Source organism: Python bivittatus, unplaced genomic scaffold, assembly GCF_059951505.1.
Source record: "Python bivittatus isolate LINGU-HERP-01145 unplaced genomic scaffold, Pbiv_v1 ctg000020_np1212, whole genome shotgun sequence".
Classification (NCBI taxonomy): Eukaryota; Metazoa; Chordata; class Lepidosauria; order Squamata; family Pythonidae; genus Python; species Python bivittatus.
In genome coordinates this window covers 106,044,578-106,064,646 of record NW_028277030.1, presented here as the reverse complement: position 1 = coordinate 106,064,646, position 20,069 = coordinate 106,044,578, and the positions used below count along the sequence as shown (strand labels likewise).

Sequence of the window (20,069 nt, the reverse complement as noted above, 5' to 3'; positions counted from 1 at the left end):
AGTTAATGTATTATTTGATTTGGAGATCTTTCTTTCCATCCTCCCTAGGGGAGATGTACATTGGTGGCCAGGAACATTTTTATCTGGAGACTCACTGCACAATTGCTGTGCCAAAAGGAGAAGATGGAGAAATGGAGCTCTTTGTGTCCACCCAGAACTTATCAAAGACACAGGTCAGCCAATCTCTTGATAGCTTTGACGTTTTTTGGGAAGGCAGTCATTTTTGCAATCAAGAATAACATGATATTATTATTATTATTATTATTATTATTATTATTATTATTATTATTATTATTATTATTATTATTATTATTATTATTATTTGAATAATGGTGTTAGTTCACAGTTGAGGAGAGGTTTTCCTCTGGAGTGCTGTAAGGAAGGAAATGGTTACATTCTCTATTCCTGTCCACACTAATCTGATTCATGATAAGCAATCCTTCACCTGTCTATTTAATCATGTTTTATTCATCAATTTTAACAAACTGTTATTTCTGTTCAGTTTACACACAAATAGTTTATATCATAAGGCTATGCAAAATGTTGAAGAGGTGTTTTGCTTTACTGAAGCTTTAAGAGAAGTCACCCTTCTAACAGTGGAATGGACTGACCATGATGCTTCACACATCAAATGACCGATGTGGCTTCTGTGCATACACAGAAATCACATTCTTCAAAATAAGACTGCTAGTCAAGGCAGATTAGCCCCACCTCAGCTCTTCACAAGTCAAAGCACATTGCTAAGGACATGCAGGTCATCTTTGGTGTGAGAGAACCAAGAAACTCAGTTCTAGTTTCTGATGTTTCCTGATGTTCCTCATTTACCCAGCTACAGAACTTTCATAAATTGCCAAACTTACATATGGAATTACATGCTAAACCAGTACTGTAGTATCAAGTCAATTCTGACTTTATCTGAAAGGAAAATGATTCTGATTTAACACAATGCCTCCAAAAAGGAAGATTAGACAGGAAAAAAGGTTGTGAACACAGACAAAAGTTCTGACTGGTCCTCCACATTTCTACTTTGTCAACAAAGATTCTCTATTTCCACTGAAACCAATCCTGGATACTTGAAAATCTGAATGTGACCCACTTGTATATATATTTGCATATATCTGCATATATACATATAAAACGTTCTCATGCACAGACTACATGCATCCACATCCTCCCATCAAGAAACTGAAAATCTGGCCTCAGGAAACATAAATCTATTCATACTTATTGGTAGTAAATCTCACTGAGTTCAACAGTTCCCCTTTCAGGAAATATGCATAGGCTACTGCTATGCTGGGAATGGACTTATTTAGCTCAGCTTCTCTGTATGTACAGAAAGAGAACTATTTCTATGTAGGCCAATATGTGGCTGAATTATTTTAACTTATTATTTTAGGATCTTGTCGCTAAAGCTTTAGGAGTCCCATCTAATCGAATTGTGGTTCGTGTGAGGAGAATGGGAGGAGGATTTGGAGGGAAAGAGTCCAGAAATATTATTCTGTCTACAGCTGTTGCGGTAGCTGCTTCTAAGTAAGTTCTAATGAAAGGACCCTTGATATGGCTACTTCAGGCTTTAATGTGAGGTTAAAGCTTCTGTTTCTTATGGAGGATCAAGAAAATGGATTTGTTTGTGGCCCAGAACCTCTACGTGTCCTTTTTCAGGGTGATTGCCTTCATCTGTTTGTCACATAGAAATTCAAAACTCTGCCATGATTCGGAAATGGCTGCCACCTTCAACATCATCCTGGAGAGACTTACTTTCACTGCATATTTGTAGATGTATATATTATATTATGTACCCTTTAGAATTAGATTCATAAACATTAAAAAAAAAATCCTTTTCAATACCAGCTCTTGGTCTCTACAGAAGCCTGTCTTGTGCTTTATTTAATGTCCTTTCAACACTAAGCAAATACTTTATTTTTTCCTCCCTGGTCTTTTCAATTACAGTATATGATTATTTCATACAGCTTTAGAATACACACACACACACACACACACACACACACACTTTTTCTTGAATTTAACTTGCTTTTAGAAAATATGGGTGGGACTTCTAATGGGTTTGGCGTGATCCATGTATGCTCTATAGCTGAGGGAATGGTAGAATGAAAAAGGCTTGCTCACAAATGAAAGCCTTCCATGTCATTCTCTGATATAAATTGTTACTGTGACACCCTTGCAGTAGGTTCACTCTCAGCCTAATTCTACAGGACTGGCTGCCCAGTACGATGCATGCTTGATCGTGATGAAGATATGTTGATTTCTGGTGGAAGACATCCATTTTGGGCACAGTATAAGGTAAATAAAAATTATTTTTCAGAAGATTATACTCTTGATGAGTGAAACAATGCACCGTTCAGTCCATATTTTGTAGCAGGTAATATCATATAAAAAGAATGAATATACTTTCCATTCTAAATTCTTGACAGTTAGCTAGGAATGGTCTTTTCTATGTAAAGACTAGTCAACCAGCAATAGCTTTCATGAAGGCCGGTCTTTCAACACTAAATAACTCAGTTAAATGAATATCATAATATCTGTAACTGGAATAATTGAATTCTACAAAATGGTTATTTTCTGCTTTTCCCAGGTTGGCTTTAAGAAAAATGGAAGGATTACTAGCCTAGATGCATCATATTACTGTAATGGAGGAAATTCTGTTGATCTTTCTCATGGGGTAAGTGGAAAGCACCATCTACTCTGGTTCTTTTGAACCAACTTCAATGGGTGTAGGAATGAGTAAGCTTTTTGAGTTCCATGGAATTATTTGCCTGGTAGAATGGGGAAATTGCAAGGATGGCTTAGATTAGAATAGCAACAATGATAAGTATACAATGTGTACAAGGGCAAAATGATACTAATCAGAGGGTCAGAAGTTGAGAGGATATGACCCCTAAATTGGGTCTGATGGAACACATCAAGAAAAGCTCAGTGATGTTCAAGTTTATTTGGATTCCAGAGGTCAGTGATGTCAGGAATCCACATAGATTTTGGGAATCCAGGCTAGGCGGCTTGTGATGCAGACCTCAAAAAGTGAAGAGAGTGCTTGAGATTAATAAAGTCTCACCAATAAAGGTATGATGAAATAATAAGTCTGACCTAAGATTGGAACTGTTTTTTGCATGCATAATATCCCACATATGTGTATGTATGTGTTCATGTACACACAGTTGTAGTGCCTGGATAGGAGGAGTGACTGGAAGCAGGAAACGGAGGCAAAATCTTTGCTTCAGTTTGGCTCCTTTCCAGTGTCTACTTGTGGTGTGACAATTCCTTCCTGCCTCACTCTGAACTGGCTTTCAAGATTGTCATACCTATTTGCTTCACAATTTATGGATTTTGGAACCATTTCTTTAAAAAAATCACCTGCCATCTTATCACAGTTTCTGTTTGCTAGGAAGGGAGACAGAACAACTTGTTGTAAGGGAAGGAGTGGGAATGACACAAGCAGCAGGACAGAAGGGCAATAACAACTGTAAAATCTGGAAAAGAAAATATGAAAATAGGTACACTGAATAGCTATTCAAACATTCCAAACGCATCCTTTTTTTCCTAAGTGGTTATCATTCCAGATGTGTGTGTGTGTGTGTGTGTGTGTGTGTGTGTGTGTATTTTAATTAAGGCAAACATGAAAATACAGTGGAAAATGGAGTTTGTAAAAAATGTGGAGAAGAAAACAAAGGTGCAAGGGAAACATTTCATATTCATTCTCACACATTACCTCTTACTAAATTGCCCCATTCTGAAATTATTTTTCATTAAAGATATACATCAAGTCTTCATTACATGGCTTTACATGCTACAAATTATTTGTCTCAAAACTTCGCCAGTTGGGGTTGTTCTGGAATTTGATAGAGTGAGGCTTTTTCATAACTTGATAATGTTTCACACCTGTTTTAAATTCAACGTTGCTAATATATGGGGTGTATCAAAAGTCAGGCCCCATAGACAATTTATTATATACATTACATTAAATGTTTGAATTGGTTGCCATTTTCTTCTGAACGTTTCCTTACTCATTTGATGCTTGACCTTTGAACATTTCCAAGTACAGTAACACTTGCTCTGAAAAAAAGAATAATAAAATTAATAAAATATATTGTGATTGGGGCCTGACTTTTGGCACACCTTGTATTATTATCGATACATTTTCTGCCATTGGTATGTACTGAATGCAGAAAATATGTCAGTTTGTAACTGTTGGAGCAACCTATAAGTATAGAATCAGCAATGTCAGCAAGCAAAGAAAAAAACAACCCATACGTTATTTGTTTGTTTATTTTTAAATTGATCCCCAGGTTATGGACAGAGCTGTGCTTCACATGGACAATTCCTACAACATCCCAAATATCAGAGGTATCGGCGTAATCTGTAAAACCAACTTGTCCTCCAACACAGCCTTCCGTGGATTTGGGGGTCCCCAGGGAATGATGGTTGCTGAGTGCTGGATGAGTGAGATCGCCTTGAAGTGTGGGCTGCCAGCAGAAGAGGTATGTGCTGACTGAGATACAATTCTCCAGAAAGCATGTTAGAATACTCTCCTAATTTCTTGCATCTATCAGAACTTCCACAATCCCTCTTATGTGAAAGCAGGAGGCCAAAATTTCCTTCTTGGACTTGGTATACCCCTCTGGCCCTAGGGAAAAGGAGAGGATTGGATGCCCTTCCCTCCTTGTCTATAGCCCCAGCATTCCTTTTTGGAAACTGTCAGTCTGCTGGGAGGCTGGTGCCAGCCTTGTCCTCCTTTATGCTCCTCTTTTTGAATTCCAAACCTTTGTTTTCTCTTCAAGTCTTTGCAATGTTCTTGAATACCACTAGACCTCAGGCATTCTGTGTACACCCATCTCCTTATCCCCAGTCTGTTCTAACTTGGTTAGCATTATTTCACCTGCCTTGGAGTTAGGAGGTTGGATCATGTGGCCAGATGCACCACACATGCCATTTATTCCTGTCAAATGCTGTCAAGAAAAAAGAAATTAGTGTGTACATTCTTCATGTATTTCCACTGAACCTGATTTCATCACTGATGCTGATAATCAGACCGTTTTGTGAGTTGGATATAAAAATCTTATTAGGTATCATGGGAATTGCATCCCATTCCTTTATTCTACTGAATATTGAGGGGGTGATGAACATGTTATGCTTAAGAAACTCTGTTTAAGATTAGTGTTCAATATGTTGTTAAAGCTCTACTTGTTTGTTTAAAAGATCCTAGCTATTTCAAAACTGAAGTCTGTCCATTTGTCTTTTGTTCTGAAAAGGTGCGAAAAATCAATCTGTATAATGAAGGAGATATAACTCATTTCGATCAAAAGCTTGAGGGGTTCACCTTGAAAAGATGTTGGGAAGAGTGCCTTACAAATTCCAATTATCATTCCAGAAGAATAGCCATTGAGGAGTTCAACCGGTGAGTGTCTTATTTTTACAGATAATTTCTGATATTACTGTAATTTGGAATCAATTGTCTCATCTGGATTATTTTCATTCTGAAGGTTGCCATGCAGTCTAAATTGACTGACAATGCAACTTGAAACCCAATTGCCTGAAATAAATTCTCTGCTAATTCAAGTGAATGGATTTGACAGAAGAATGTATGGACCTCTATCAAAGTTGTAATTTGATTGCTGTATGTTTTATTTTACTGCATTATTCCTAAAACACACATTATTGCTTCCATCATTGCAAGGCTAATTAATAAGGTAATTCAGACTATGTATATTATGCATGCATGGACTGTATGTAGCTATATAGGGACAAATACCCATTTCAGGGTACTATAAGTTATTTATTTCAGATTTTATTCACACACACACGCACAAACATGAATGATGGAAAAATATGACATGCAAAAAAGATAAAAATACATTTGGAGCAAAAAATGAGGAGGAACAAAATATGCTGCACCATCACATTGCATTGGATTGAGCCATTCAGAAAAAATCTTGGTACATCATACCACAGAGACACCTGCTTCATTAACTGCTACAAACAAACTGGAATAGGTTATTAAGGTGACTCATAGATACACTTCCCACAACTTTCTCAATCATTCTTATTTGCTTTTGAAGAATTATGCTATCTATGGCTTCTTACAACCAGTGGCTGGAAACTAGACAGGGAGGATTCAGAGGGCTAGCAAACTAGCACTAACAAACCAATGTACAACTACTGTAGCAAATTTCATATTTCATACACTACTAGTATTAGGTTTCCTTGAATTTTGGCTTGTATTTGGGACTAAATGCAAATTATTCTTTCACTCAAGGGGCTAGCATTTATGGGTCTTGATCATTAATCACTGCCACTATGGGCTTAAAATAAAATAGCATAGATTAAATGAGGTATGCTGCATTTTTTTATTACTCCAGTTCCCTATGAAATGCTGACAAAAGCTATCAAAAATTCAGAGGTGAAAGGAAAAATAAATCAAGGTCAAAAGCAAAGGAAAAAGGAGGTGGGGGGGGACCCTTATGGTATATATGCATATATATACATTTAAGTTTGAATACAACCAAGTTTGAACTTTGGGTGAATCCTTTTGCAAACTATATTCAGCAGTACAAGGTTGTCGTTAGTAATTGTGTTTCTTATTTATAAAATTTACTGTCTGAATGCTAGAATTGTTTTGAACACAAGCTTGGAAAATAATGTCCTGTTTAGGATGAGTGCATTTGAAAAGGCATGTCAATTTGACAAACTTCTGTTTTCCCAGGCAGAATCGCTGGAAGAAGAAGGGCATGGCCATTCTTCCAACCAAGTTTGGGATCAGCTTCACAGTTCCTTTCCTGAATCAGGTTGGCAAGCAGCCTAATTTATTACTCAGACAGCCCATGGGTCACTGGTGACCTCCTTCATATATAAATAGAATTCCCATGCTTCATGTGATTGTGGACTTTGGAAAGAGATTATATGGAGAGTGCACCAAACTTATGCAGTTATATTAGGACAGATTTTGTTTGAACTTTCAGAATGAACAGATGTAATCTGAGAGCAGCAATTACCATTATGATCTCATTTCCCAAAGTGCCGGACCAAAAATTTTAGTTTTCAGATTGAAGCAAAAGATAACTGCTACTTCCCCCAGATGCCCAAATCTTACTTCAGCACTAACGTAAGGACAGCATCCTCCATCATACCTGAGAGCAGCAGACTAGAGGCATGGCATTCACACTTCTGTCTGCCAACACCTTGCAGCTGTTCCCTGCCCAACCTTCTGCTGCTACCTGAAGGGGCTGCCTCACTCTACCTGCTGCTAATTCAGATCTTCATAGCTAATAGAGTATTGATTTGTGTAAAAAAAACATTTTTGGAGCTTCAATTAAGTATGAAACAAGTTTGGTCAGTTACACGATTGCTTTAATAAATTCCAAAAAAGGGGACCCACATTAATATAGTCCCATCTCTATAAGTTGTGCTGAGTTCAGTAATGAGTTGCCTGGTTATCCACAAGTGCAACATGATTCTCTGCAACAAGGAAGCTTTCACCGGTAGACTGAATGGCACAAAACATGTCACATGGGTTTCAGCCCTGATAGTCCTCTACTGGTAAAGTAGGGTTCTATACCTGTTTGTATTGACACTTGTGCTATACATGTTTATATTGCCTGGATGAAGCTACAGTTGAAAATCAATGATGGTTGATAAACCTTCTTTCAAACAGAGACATGCTACATATGATTAAATTCCATAGAGCCTCTAATATTAGTAATTTGGCAACTGTGATCATCAGATTGATTTCTAATGAATACATATGAAAGATGGAAGACTATAGTTAAAAGTGTGCCCTAGGGACAATAATATTTCAAATAGATCTTAACAATCCATTTCTCTAATTTTGGTGATAGGCTGGTGCACTGGTACATGTTTACACTGATGGTTCAGTGTTGCTCACACATGGTGGGACTGAAATGGGTCAAGGTCTGCACACCAAGATGATTCAGGTAAATTATGAATGTATATATTACAGCATTGTCCTGTTTTAATATATGCCTCACTTGTTCTACTACCTCTATTTATAATAACAGTTTCTGCAATCCAGCAAGCCTCTTGACATGCAGAAGTGACATACCCCACGAAAATCTCGATTTTTTCCTTATTTCCCTTGCTATATTACAACTTGCCTTTGATGTCTGATGGGAGCCAGGATGGCTTGCTTTTTGTGAAAAGAAAAAAACAGTTCTCCATAGTGCTCTGTTTCTTTGGGTTGTGGCCAGTGTAACATTTAACAATGAATCCAATGTTCTCTTTGTAGGTTGCCAGCAGGACTCTGGGGATCCCTACCTCTAAGATCTATATAAGTGAGACAAGCACTAACACAGTGCCAAATGCATCTCCAACAGCCGCTTCTGTCAGTGCTGATATCAACGGGATGGCTGTTTTTGTAAGGAATATTACTTACACATAATTTTGTAGCTATCAGTTTGTAGCAGGGCCCCACTCCAAGTGACTTGGCTGCACCCCCCAGAATCCTCCAAAAGGTATTATCAATACAATGTTTAATGTGAAAGGAAATAGTTAAATAAGTGGAGTCCCATTACCTACATGTTGGTAGAAAAGACCTTTGCCTGAGACCCTGGAATTCTACTGCTGATCAAAATAGCAGCATTAGGAATGATAATATCTGGTCATTAAGCTTCCATGGATACTTCACTTGAGATAAACAATGATACAATAACATATGAGTCTAAAGTATCTTGGTGGTATCTTTCCACAACCTGTTATCCTCCAGATGTGTTGGATCACATTTTAATTTTTAGTTTCCATGGCCAAAGGCTGGAATTCTGGGAATACTTCTGTGAGTTATAGTCCCACAAAGATTAGAAAAGTTTGACTTACATAATCATTGCTGCTAGCACAAGTCTGTCTGATTTGGGAGTCCAAAAAAACAATTTATCTGGTTTGCACTATAAAAGTGGGCATTGTGGAAGTCTCTTAGCAGATTTTGTTTTAGGATGAAAGTATATGAGCAGAGCAGTTGCTCCTTTAAAGTATCTGACATGGCAGTTTTAAATCTAAAATAGATCATTATATGTTTATTCATTTGAGGTCAGTTTCAGACAAATAAAAATATGTAGGCTTAATTGCAATCTGCCAGCACAGTAGAGGTTATCTTTGTAACAAATTTTTCTTTGCTTTGGATTATTTTTTAGAATGCTTGCCAGGCCATCTTAAAAAGATTGGAGCCATTCAAATGTGCTAACCCAAAAGGATCATGGGAAAATTGGGTATGTTTTCATCCAGTGCAAGTTAAAGTTTTGGAAGTATAGCATAAATGTGCTATCTATACACTATTCATTCTTTCTGCTCTGGTAAAGGACTACTTGGGTTAGTAAGAAGACTAACTGACATTCTAGCAACTTTTCTGCTACAGGTCTAACAGACATGGTAAGCTCTGCAAGATTTACAAGGAAAACCTGAAATTCTACATGCAGGCTACTATATTTCTCAACTGAAATCACTTATAACATTGCAAATTCTAAGCAGCTTTCCCCCATGCTACTTTTTCTTAATTGCTTTGTATATCATTATATTGTTGTGGTCATATTTCATTTGCTTCTGTATTAACATTGTATGGCAGCCTTCCCCAACCTGGGCTCTTCCAGATAAGTGGAGTTTTGTGGAACTTAACTACTAGAATTCCCTACCTATAATGCTGACAGTTCACATCATTGTGGTCTAGACAGGGTGTGCCCTGTTCAAGGAGTGATGGTGGAAAATGTGTCCTGTTCTGTATTTGTATATGTTACAGGATGGTAAGGTTGCCTTCTAATCAAGCTTCGCTCATGGTGATACATCCATGCAGATTTCTTGGCATGATATGAAAACAGTTTCCTATTGTCTTTCATTTTCCCAGTCTAGCCTACAGCCCTGGACTTTCCAAATGGCTCCCCATCCATGTACTTATAAAGGCCAATGCAACTTAGATTTTTATATCAGCCATGTTTAGCCTGATGTTGCCATTTAGTTGGCCTATAGCATGTAACAATATGAGTACAGAACAAGGCTGCCTATCGTTTTGAGTTGGCAAGTATAAAAGCACAATGACAAGCCATTTCAGTATTTAGCAATGCACTCCTGGACATTTCTATTCAGAAGGAATCCCATTCAATTCTATGGGACACCCTTCTAGATAAAGAGAAATGGTGAGGATGTAGACTTGCAGTCCTTCAAATGCTGTTGAATTACAGTTCCCAGCATTTTTCCACATTCACAGCAGCTACTTGGAATTGTAGATGAGTAACAACCGGAGGGTCATCGGCTACATGCCTCGGGATATCAGAATGCTGTCTCACATAGCCTTTGCTCTATGGTAATTTTGAGCAAAGATACATGTATGTTTTTTAAAAGTTGAACATTACTAGTTGGGAGGAAGTTTGGTTTTATTGTAATGCTTTGTTGATAATGGTGTTTTCCCTTTTGAACACTTGTATTACTCAACAAAACACTTCCATTTTCCCAGGATATTACAGTTATTCCAGTTTGAGGAAAGCTTAACAACAATCTATATGCTTTTTTCACCAGGTATTAGCAGCCTATCATGGTTGTGTGAGTTTGTCAGCTACAGGATTTTATAGGTGAGTGAAACTATCAGAGAAAAGATCTGTAGAATGTCATAAGCTCTTGGCATTTGGGTATTATTTCTGCTGTTGGGAATTTATATATAAGCTAATTTCATAAAAAGGGCTTATAATAAAGATGTGATAGAGCTGTCTCTTATCTGCCTTCTACTAACATAATACGTTTGTTAACTCGACTTACTCTTGAAATTGCAGACTGCAGTCTTGACTTGAGTCAAGATATTTGCATGCTATAAATAATATATAAGAATTAAGGAGAACAGCTAAATGTTTTTGTGGCTGAGCGCCAGAGGAGGAAGAGGAAGAATGCTGAAACAGAAAGAAATGAAACGGGTGCAGCTTATTTCATGGGACATCTGAAACAATTCCTCTACTCAAGCTCTCTCAGAATTCTACCTCCAGATTTTGGGGATCAGCTCTAAAGTGCAAATCTCTTCCTTTCAGTCCCTTGGTTAACAGGAACCACTGTTTTGATCCTCAGAATTGCCTGTATTGCTTGACTCTAGTAATTTTCAGTTATTCTGACCTAACTAGGATTCCATTGGACTAAATCACAATTACTGATTTCACTGCAATGATAATAAAATCTATACATGCATGCAAACATATCCTTCATGCTATTTCCTTTCGGGGTAAGCAACATTGTGCAGAAAAATAAGAAATAGTAGGCCAAAGAGATTAAAGATATGAGATAAGCAAAAGAAAATGAAATATAGCTAATCTAGTTTTCTCCCACAGCATACACTATGCTTCTCCATCCCTTTTTCTCCTTGCAAACCAACCTTGTTTTGACCACATCCATACACTGATTTATGCATTGCCTTTTGTACCTTATAACACCTCTGCTGTTTTGTATTTTTTCCTCCTCTTGTTCCTTCTCTGTTAAGAATTCCTGATGTTGGCTATGACTTCTCGAAGAATGCCGGAAAGCCCTTCCATTACTTCTCCTATGGTGTTGCTTGTTCTGAGGTTGAGATAGACTGTTTGACTGGTGACCACAAGGCAAGCAGACTTACTAAACAGTTAAAAACACTTCTTTGTTTTGATGTATAGAGGGACATTCTATATAGTAATCAGGAGTGAATTTAATGGAGGAGTTATTCTTGACTTCATTGTGTGATCTTCAGTAAATCTTTCTCTCTGTGTTTATCCTTTACTAGGGCTATGTAGATCTGAAAAAATCTACTTACTGTATTTTGCTTTTGGGGGATTCATCTGGGTATGAAATTGGCAAAACCACTTCTAAATTTATGGTGGAATTTTTATAATCTTCTATATCTTTAATTTTGCTTTGATCATTGATTTCATAGTGATGGTAGATTTCCACAGATATGAAGCTCATCTTGACACTTAAGTCCAAAGGGCTCCAGCTATTTGACTCAAAATTTTGCCCAAAGCAATTAATTCTGTAGTTCAGAATAACTTTTTAAATCACTAAGTATTGTATGGCATTGTATTGAGATTGGGATCTTGAAGGTACACTGAGAGTTGCCTTGGCAACTTGGTAAATCAATATCTAGGCTGAGTTTTGACCTGGACATTTCCAGCTCAGATGAAAACTTTTCCTTTCTATGGAACACAGACTAGAAAACTTATAAAAACATCAAGTCAAATGACATCCATATTTCGTTAATAATGTGTGGTCAGCCTTGTGTTTACTCAGCCTTTACTCGTTTTGATATTTAGAATCTTCGCACTGACATTGTGATGGATGTTGGCACCAGCCTGAACCCAGCTATAGATATAGGGCAGGTAAGCAGTGCAAGTTCTCTACTCTGTGAAGCTAAAATAAATGTATTTACAGACAGGCAGATTAAATTGGTTAATAAACAGCAAAAGGCTTGGTAAACAGCAGCAGTACTATGAACTCTTTTAACATGGAAAACTGTTAATTGCTAATTTATTATCAGCTTGTGTTTGCCTTCAAGTGTTTTTGCACATGATGCATATATTTGTGCCAGCTGAAAAAAAGAAAACGGTCTGATGGCTTCAAGTCACTTCATTACAGTATACATTTATTTCAGAAAATACATCTTTTGGAGAGACAGAACCTTCTATTTTAGAGTTCATTTCTTCATTTTAACCTGTGCTGCAATTCACCTAAATTACTGAATTCAGATATGTGGCCTAACTATGAGGCTTCCTGCATTACCAGCTAAATATAGTGCTGCAAATCCACTATTTAGTCATACAATCTGGTTGCATATATGCATACTTGAGCTGGCAAATATTCAATATGTGGCAATATTACAACTCCTACTGGTTAACATTTTACTTTATTATATTTATTATATTAGGTGCCCTCCAAACATCAACTGCAGCTGTTTTTCTTGTAGATAAAAGTTGTTTACCAGGACTTTTACATTTATGTTTCATGTTCTTAACCATAAATTAACATTGCTTCTTTCATCTTCAATATGACAATAATCTTTGGATCTAATATTAGTTTGGATTTAATATTAACTATATCTTAGTATGAGCCTCTGGCTCCTCATGGTTTTCACCTATCGCTGGAAGAGATCAACAGTTTTGATTCACCTTATCTATGATTTTGGGAAACAAGCCACCTTCAAAATTTACAATCCTGGCTTATTGTTCTAAATAACTACAATTATTTAGATTAACTACAGTTTGGAGTTTGGAAACAAGACCCATTCAGGTGTTATCTAAATTGAACCACTCACCATGCATGTCTTCTGGATAAATCTCTTTTTCTGCCAACATTACTCACATAACAAGTTTCCTTGTAGTATTCACAGGTTCAGTGTAAATGTCTGCAGGAGGAATGCATATGCATATATGACCAAATGTATATGAGCCAGGATCTTGCAAACCTTTACTCTGGCTGTGCAAAAGCTTGTAGCAAAACTGACTTCCTTGGAGCATGTAGATCCCTGGAGGGAAGCCAACCATACCGACTTAGAGTAAAGGGCAGGAAGTGGTGGAGAGGGGGTTATCTGAAATGCTTACTCTGAAAGCACTTCAGAGTCAGCTTCTGTTCAGACCACTTGGATCTGCCTTTCATGGCCATACCTGAGAGGAGGTCCATTGAGCCTTCAAACTTGGCATTTAATGCTAATGTAATTTAGTATAACGTCCAAAGGCATTAGCAAGCATGAACTTTAAACCATTGCTTACAACAGATGATAAAGCAATAAATTTATTGTACTATTTATCAGTTGCTTTGCTTCTCATTTAAGCAACGTACAGTGCAACTTACATAAGCGTCTGCAAAAACCGTTTTTCTTAAGCGCTAAGCTATTGCAGTCTGGCTCTGAATCCTTTGGACTGAGCAGTTTTCTTGGATTGATGGCAGGGCTTCCACACAATCTTAATGAATCCAGTGGGGCCTATTCCCAAGGACATGGGAATAGGATTGCAGTCTTAAGCATTTAGGAAGCTGGCCCAAGCACGCACGCAGGAACTTGTACGACGTTTGGTTTTAAATCTTCCCATTTAGTCTTTTAGTTGTTATCAAGGGGGAAAAGAATTCATTTGGACTTGATTTACCTTTGCAGATTGAAGGAGCATTTGTCCAAGGAACTGGCCTGTTTACCCTAGAGGAGCTGCGCTATTCCGCAGAAGGCAACTTGTATACCCGAGGGCCTGGAATGTACAAAATCCCTGCATTTGGCGACATTCCGTCAGAGTTCTACGTTTCTCTTCTCCGGGACTGTCCAAACAGGAAAGCCATTTATTCATCTAAGGTAAGTGTGTCATCGGGAAATAAATTTCTTCACTTTGCTAAATAGAGTTACAGTAAATGTATTAAGCATGCATACAAAGCAGAACACTGTTCTTCATGTTTTCTGTACACCAGATATTTCATTACAATTGGCAACATGGGACCTTGCTTTGATTGCTTTAGCTCATGGATACCGCTGGACTAATTCTATACTAGATTGCAGAATATAGTATCTTTATTTCTCCCTTTCTGTTTGTGATTCTGCTTTGGTTTCTTTATCTCATTCTCTCTTTGTTGTTGCATCTACCATTCTAAAACAGGCTTTTAAAAAAATGGGTAGCATTATAGGCCAGGGGAATGCTGAGTCAGAACGTATTAGCTGGAGCATCAGTGTGTAATGATTTTCATACAACTACACTGTGGAATGTAAATATTATGTTTTATCAACTCTATTTATCTCTTCCATATTATCCTGCCTTAAAACATTTTAATGACCTTGCTGTAGGATGATCTGGAATTGCTCATTTTGTTTACTTGTGTTACTGGCTGTAGAATGATTATTAAATTGTAAATGTTTCTCCGCTAATTACTTACTCTCTGGCTGCATGCACAGAACGCTTAAAATCCTAAATACAGCTTAACAAAATATTGTAGATAGCAGCTAAGCCATATTATGGCTCAATATGATGGTCTGGTTCACACAACATGCTGAACCACAAACTATACAACTCCATTTGAGCTTAGTCTAATGTGTTTTACCAACCTACTTTCTCTAATTAAACATTATATGACATCAATAGTGTCACTGGTTATTGGTTCTGGAGGTATTCGGAGTTATTCTATAACAGACTGATTTATCTGTCTTCTTCAGGCATTCCTTCCCACACAATTAGAGTTCTGTAAAAGTGAAGGTGGATTCATGTTGCCTCCATCACATTGGAGTTATTCAATTCTGATGGTTCACTGCATGTTGGGAAAGAAATCTCTGAAGCAGGGAACCTGCTGTACTAGTATAAGTTCCCAGGAAATGTAGCTCCCTGCGTGATCAGAATTGGAGTCTATATGAGTAAAGCAGGTTTTCTTCTATGGACATGTTGCTCCCGATATATATAACACATGGATGGAGGACACTAGATCCAAACTATAGGATTATGATGGAAGGGGAATGGATCAATGAACATGATCCCATGCTTATCCTCATGTGATTCTTCTTATGTGGAGAATGAAAGCCTGAATAGGAATAATGTCCAGCACTAAAGCCTGGCTGAAAGGAAAAGAGGCAAAGGAAGGAAGTGCTGTCATGAGTCCTACCAAGAAGCTCCTTCCATATGACCAGGGACCATTTATCTTCTCCAAATCCACTCTCTTACAAGATTGTCCTCATTAGTTGCACATAAAAGGTGCAAAAAAACGTGCATCTGCAAGTTAGCTGGTGATGTCATACAAGACAGTACAACAGTGAATACAGCAAATTATGCACAAAAGATAACATTTTTCCATCACTGTACCTAGTAATTTCACAGTATGTGGTCCAGTGAAATTGTGAATCAGTATATGTGATATGTGCACCTTACTGTACGCTGAGAATAAGTTGTTGATGCAACACTGCATACCCTTTCATCTCCGTAGGCTGTGGGTGAGCCTCCATTGTTCTTAGCAGCCTCCGTATTTTATGCCATCAAAGATGCAATTGTCTCTGCAAGGGAAGAATCTGGATTGAAAGAGCCATTCAGATTAGACAGTCCAGCTACTCCAGAGAGAATACGTAATGCTTGTGTTGATGCCTTCACAAAACTAGTAAGTTAATTTATCTCCTTTTCTCCTCTGCAATATTATTCATTGATCATTAGATTATCATGAACTAGGAGCCAGCTTTGAATAATTTTCACTGGCAATGGCTTTCCCTAACATCTAGTAATCACAACATTTAACAATTGTATGGTGCTCTTCAAGGGTTCAGAATGTATGATCTGGGAATCTTCACAGCAGACCTAAGCCTATAAAGTAATCTCCTAGTGAATCCATGGGAGAAGCAAGATTTGAACCAAAGATATCTGATTTGTACCTTAGTCTCTTAGCTAGTACACTGAATTACACTTTTTCTGAAATAAGAGTTTTTGAAAAGTTTACCAATGCAGTCATGTGTATTAAGGAAAAGTCCATTAAAAATTCAGATATTAATGAAAATAATGTACCACAATACATTTTGTTACAAAAATTATTTGCAAAAACTTCAAACATTGGGTAAAATTACAAACAAAATTGTGTATGTTTGGAGAAATATGCACCAAAATTCATACAATTGTTAGTGCAACTTAAAAAAAAATGTTTCAAGGTTGATGAATTGAATTCAACATAGCTGCAGAAATTACTAAGAGAAAGCAAAATTAACTCATCCTTAAAAATTACTCTTGGCCCATGAAGCCCAGTATTGTTGATGCTCCAGGATTTCAGGCAGAATCTATTTTTAGCCCTACCTGGAAATGCCAGAAATTGAAGCTGTTTGATATGAAAATCTGAAATGTGTTGTATTCTACAACAGCTTAGCATTTCTAGAAAATATCAAACTTGGGAGTAGGGACAGATATTTGAAACCAAAGCATGTATAATTTGTCCTCATCTCATTTTCTACTTTTTAGTGTCCATCTGCTGAACCAGGAACTTTCAAACCATGGTCTGTGAGAGTGTGAATGAAGACAAAAAATATCTCCACTCATTAAACTGGTTTTGCCTCCAGGGACCAAAACAAAAGAGCACCTCTAAGCTGAAACCAGAACTGTATGCCACGTCTACCCTGCTGATTGATAAATCTTCACAATCCAATTGTAGAATCATCTGTTGGCCAAGAAAAGTGTTATTGTTGATGGATTATTGCTGGGTTGTAAATGTAACAAAGGGAGAGAGAAAATGAGTTTTCTTTCTGTGAACAGAAAGTTTGCTATGGTTCATTTAAGCTTGCAGCAAAGATCAGGAAAACATAATCTATGTATATGTTCACTTTTCAAGTGCAATCATGGCATCCAGCCTCAGAAATGCTACTTTAGCTGATTTGATGCAACCAATTAATCATCATCATCGCATCTCATTTCTCCTTAATCTTTTGGATGGATGACTGAAGATGGTAAGACAGTGAGGAGAGGCGCCTGTTTCATTTTCCTTTTGCATGTTAAGGATGCAAGAAGTAGTTTAATGGCTAAGAGAGGCAATTTCAGCCTCTGCTGTCAGCTTCCTGTTCTCTCAGAGTCACTAGAGTAAAATCAGAGTTGTCCCCTTAGCCAGAGTGAGACAATCACTCCAGGCAGGAGATGTGAGGCCCATTTCAATCCAATACCCAGTTCCATGGGCTTAAGGTCCATTGAACTCAGTGGGACTTACTTTTGAGTAGATATATACAGGATATCAGTAACCTATATTCCATAGAAAGCTGTTTTTCTCACAACTTATGGTGCATTATCTTCAATTTAGTTTTGTCAAGAAATGGATAGGCTGAACTGAGAATTGTGGGATTGCACAAAAGCACAATTTGTGGAGGCTTATTAGAGAGTACTGTCTTCCCATATTTTGCAATATAGTGTTTGTTCAGTGTAGTGTTTGTTTAGCCAAACACTCCGCTACATGAATATTTATTTTTTTTTCCTTTTATCCATTCTATGCTATGCTATTTTTGTGTGGAGGCTATTAAAGCCTTTTTAGGGTTATTGTTATTATTGCATTCTGTACTCATAGTGAATATGTCCAAAAATCCATAAATTTTAAAATGAATAACAGAAAATGAAATATATTGTAAATGTAAACATATTTTCTATAGATATGAGTTAAGGTGCCCTAGAATATTAGAGAAATGGGGAGAATCCTGGAAGTTGGCCATACTATGACAGGTGGAGAAAGGTCCTGGCAAACTGGCAGGATCTGTTCCCTGAAGATGAGTCAGTTCATAATATACTAGAACTGTTTGAAAGTCATTTAGCTCACCATATAACTCCCTTGCACTCCATTCCTCCCACGTCAAATCCCATTGTGCTGCTTGTGTTATATAGCTCCTTACAGCCTTTTAGGGTCTGAACCAATGTCAATTAATGCCAACTCATTTCCAAATGTTCAGCAACCAGGAAATGGTTCAAAGATCTGGACTTTGCCTTGAGCTCTTGGGATGCAGTTTCTTGTTGACACCAAGAAAATTCTATGAAAGCAGTGTGTGTGTTCCTAGAACAGAGAAATAAGAACATACAATATTTTACTGATTTCTAACAAAAGAAATGAGTCTGTCAAAAGTGAGTACGTACATGAGCACTGACAATCCAAACCTTGAATGGGCCAAATGCAGTCATTCTTCTAATATAATTCCCATTACATTAATAGGTGTACCCTAAGTATGACTAAATTGTAATCCGACCTGTTGCTTTTCCAAGTGGTTGCTCAGTAGAGTAATACGGTACAACCATGCTGAGTATTAAATGTCTTTGTGGTACTTGTTTAATAATAAGGTAAAATACATTGGTTGCAACTATTGTTCGTCATTTACCAAAATAATACTTAGTATTTGGTGCTGATACTTACCATTTTGTGTTCTGATGGAAGAAAGAAAATGGGTTGATTGTTCAGTAGTGCTGTCAATGTCCTGACTCCACTACTTGCTCTAATTTTGATGCATGAGAGGGACAAATCATTGTGTATTACTAGGCCAGTGATCAGTTGCTGCCTTTTCCTTCTGCCTCCACTTTTTTGGGGGGGGAGGGGTGGCAGCTGGGATCTATCACCATCCTGGGTTTGACCTTGGCAATGACGCTGCATTACAGTTTAGGATGAGATTTTCCTTTAGTCCTACAGCTGCAATTCACCTCAATCAGGCATTTTGCACCATAGAAGTGACACTATTCTTGAGGCATTTGATGTTGCTCTGGTGACACCCGGTGCCTGAAGTCATGGACAGAACCTTTTCTGATTATTGAAAGTGTTGGATGAGGCTGTTGGAGTGACATGAAGGAAAGTAACGTGGCTGTATCACTTCAGTCTTAAGAAGTGGGGTGTGTTTTTTTATGAGGCATCTTCAAAGCCTTGTTGAAGAAAAAGAAGATCATTTTGAAACCCTACTTTTTTATTTCTTATTCACTGAATTCATTGTGAAAACCCCATCCCTTGGCTGATTCCCAGTTTCAGAGACAGAAAAAGTTGTCACTGGCCTGTTTTAAAAGCTAACAAAGTCGGTAATACTTACCTAATGCGATGCTAAGCAAGGATACAAATTAAATGTATCTGCTGTATGATATTTTGCAAAAGAAACAGTAGCTATTAGTAACATCTTGTCGTTAATGATTCTTCACAAGAAGGCTACTTTTCCAGGAATCATGCAGATTAATTTTAACTGTATTACAGACATTTCTGAATGAGTTACTCTTTTATGATCAATCTGGATATCTGTTCTAAATGAAACATTTTGAAAAATAAATATGCTTTTAAAATGCTTTTGTTGTTTCTACATAATGTTATGATGACTAAGTGTACACATAGCTTCTCTCCCTTCTGGATATTTGCCAGGAACAACTATGCCTTGAAAGGCAGAAGGTTTTCTCCTCTCCAGTGGCCTCGCCAAATGCAGCACTTTACTCCCCCTGCCCATTCCCAAAGATGAATATCAAACATCATTTTATCGGAAAAAGTATTTCACAAAATGTATGTTGGGGAAGCTAAAGCTGCCTTCATCCCTGAGGATTACAGTCACTGGAAATCAAATGTCTTCTCTACACAACTCCAATCTGGATTCTATTGCTTAGATGTTGCCAAAATGTAGAGACCAAATATGAGCC

At 37.4% G+C, this 20,069-nt stretch overlaps 1 protein-coding gene across 1 annotated transcript in view; it reads left to right on the top strand.

The window, feature by feature from the left end:
• Positions 1–19,728, top strand: part of XDH (xanthine dehydrogenase) — a 55,587-nt gene extending 35,859 nt beyond the window's left edge. Inside the window, exons 22-37 of the mRNA XM_007426187.4 lie at positions 49–173; positions 1,397–1,530; positions 2,214–2,301; positions 2,594–2,680; positions 4,302–4,493; positions 5,265–5,410; positions 6,716–6,797; positions 7,848–7,943; positions 8,255–8,383; positions 9,153–9,227; positions 10,525–10,577; positions 11,468–11,582; positions 12,267–12,332; positions 14,099–14,287; positions 15,895–16,062; positions 16,905–19,728. Coding sequence (XP_007426249.2) covers positions 49–173; positions 1,397–1,530; positions 2,214–2,301; positions 2,594–2,680; positions 4,302–4,493; positions 5,265–5,410; positions 6,716–6,797; positions 7,848–7,943; positions 8,255–8,383; positions 9,153–9,227; positions 10,525–10,577; positions 11,468–11,582; positions 12,267–12,332; positions 14,099–14,287; positions 15,895–16,062; positions 16,905–16,955 — 1,796 coding nt within the window. The 3' untranslated portion in view covers positions 16,956–19,728. The remainder of the gene's footprint in view (positions 1–48; positions 174–1,396; positions 1,531–2,213; positions 2,302–2,593; positions 2,681–4,301; positions 4,494–5,264; positions 5,411–6,715; positions 6,798–7,847; positions 7,944–8,254; positions 8,384–9,152; positions 9,228–10,524; positions 10,578–11,467; positions 11,583–12,266; positions 12,333–14,098; positions 14,288–15,894; positions 16,063–16,904) is intronic.
• The last annotated feature ends 341 nt before the right edge of the window (positions 19,729–20,069 follow it).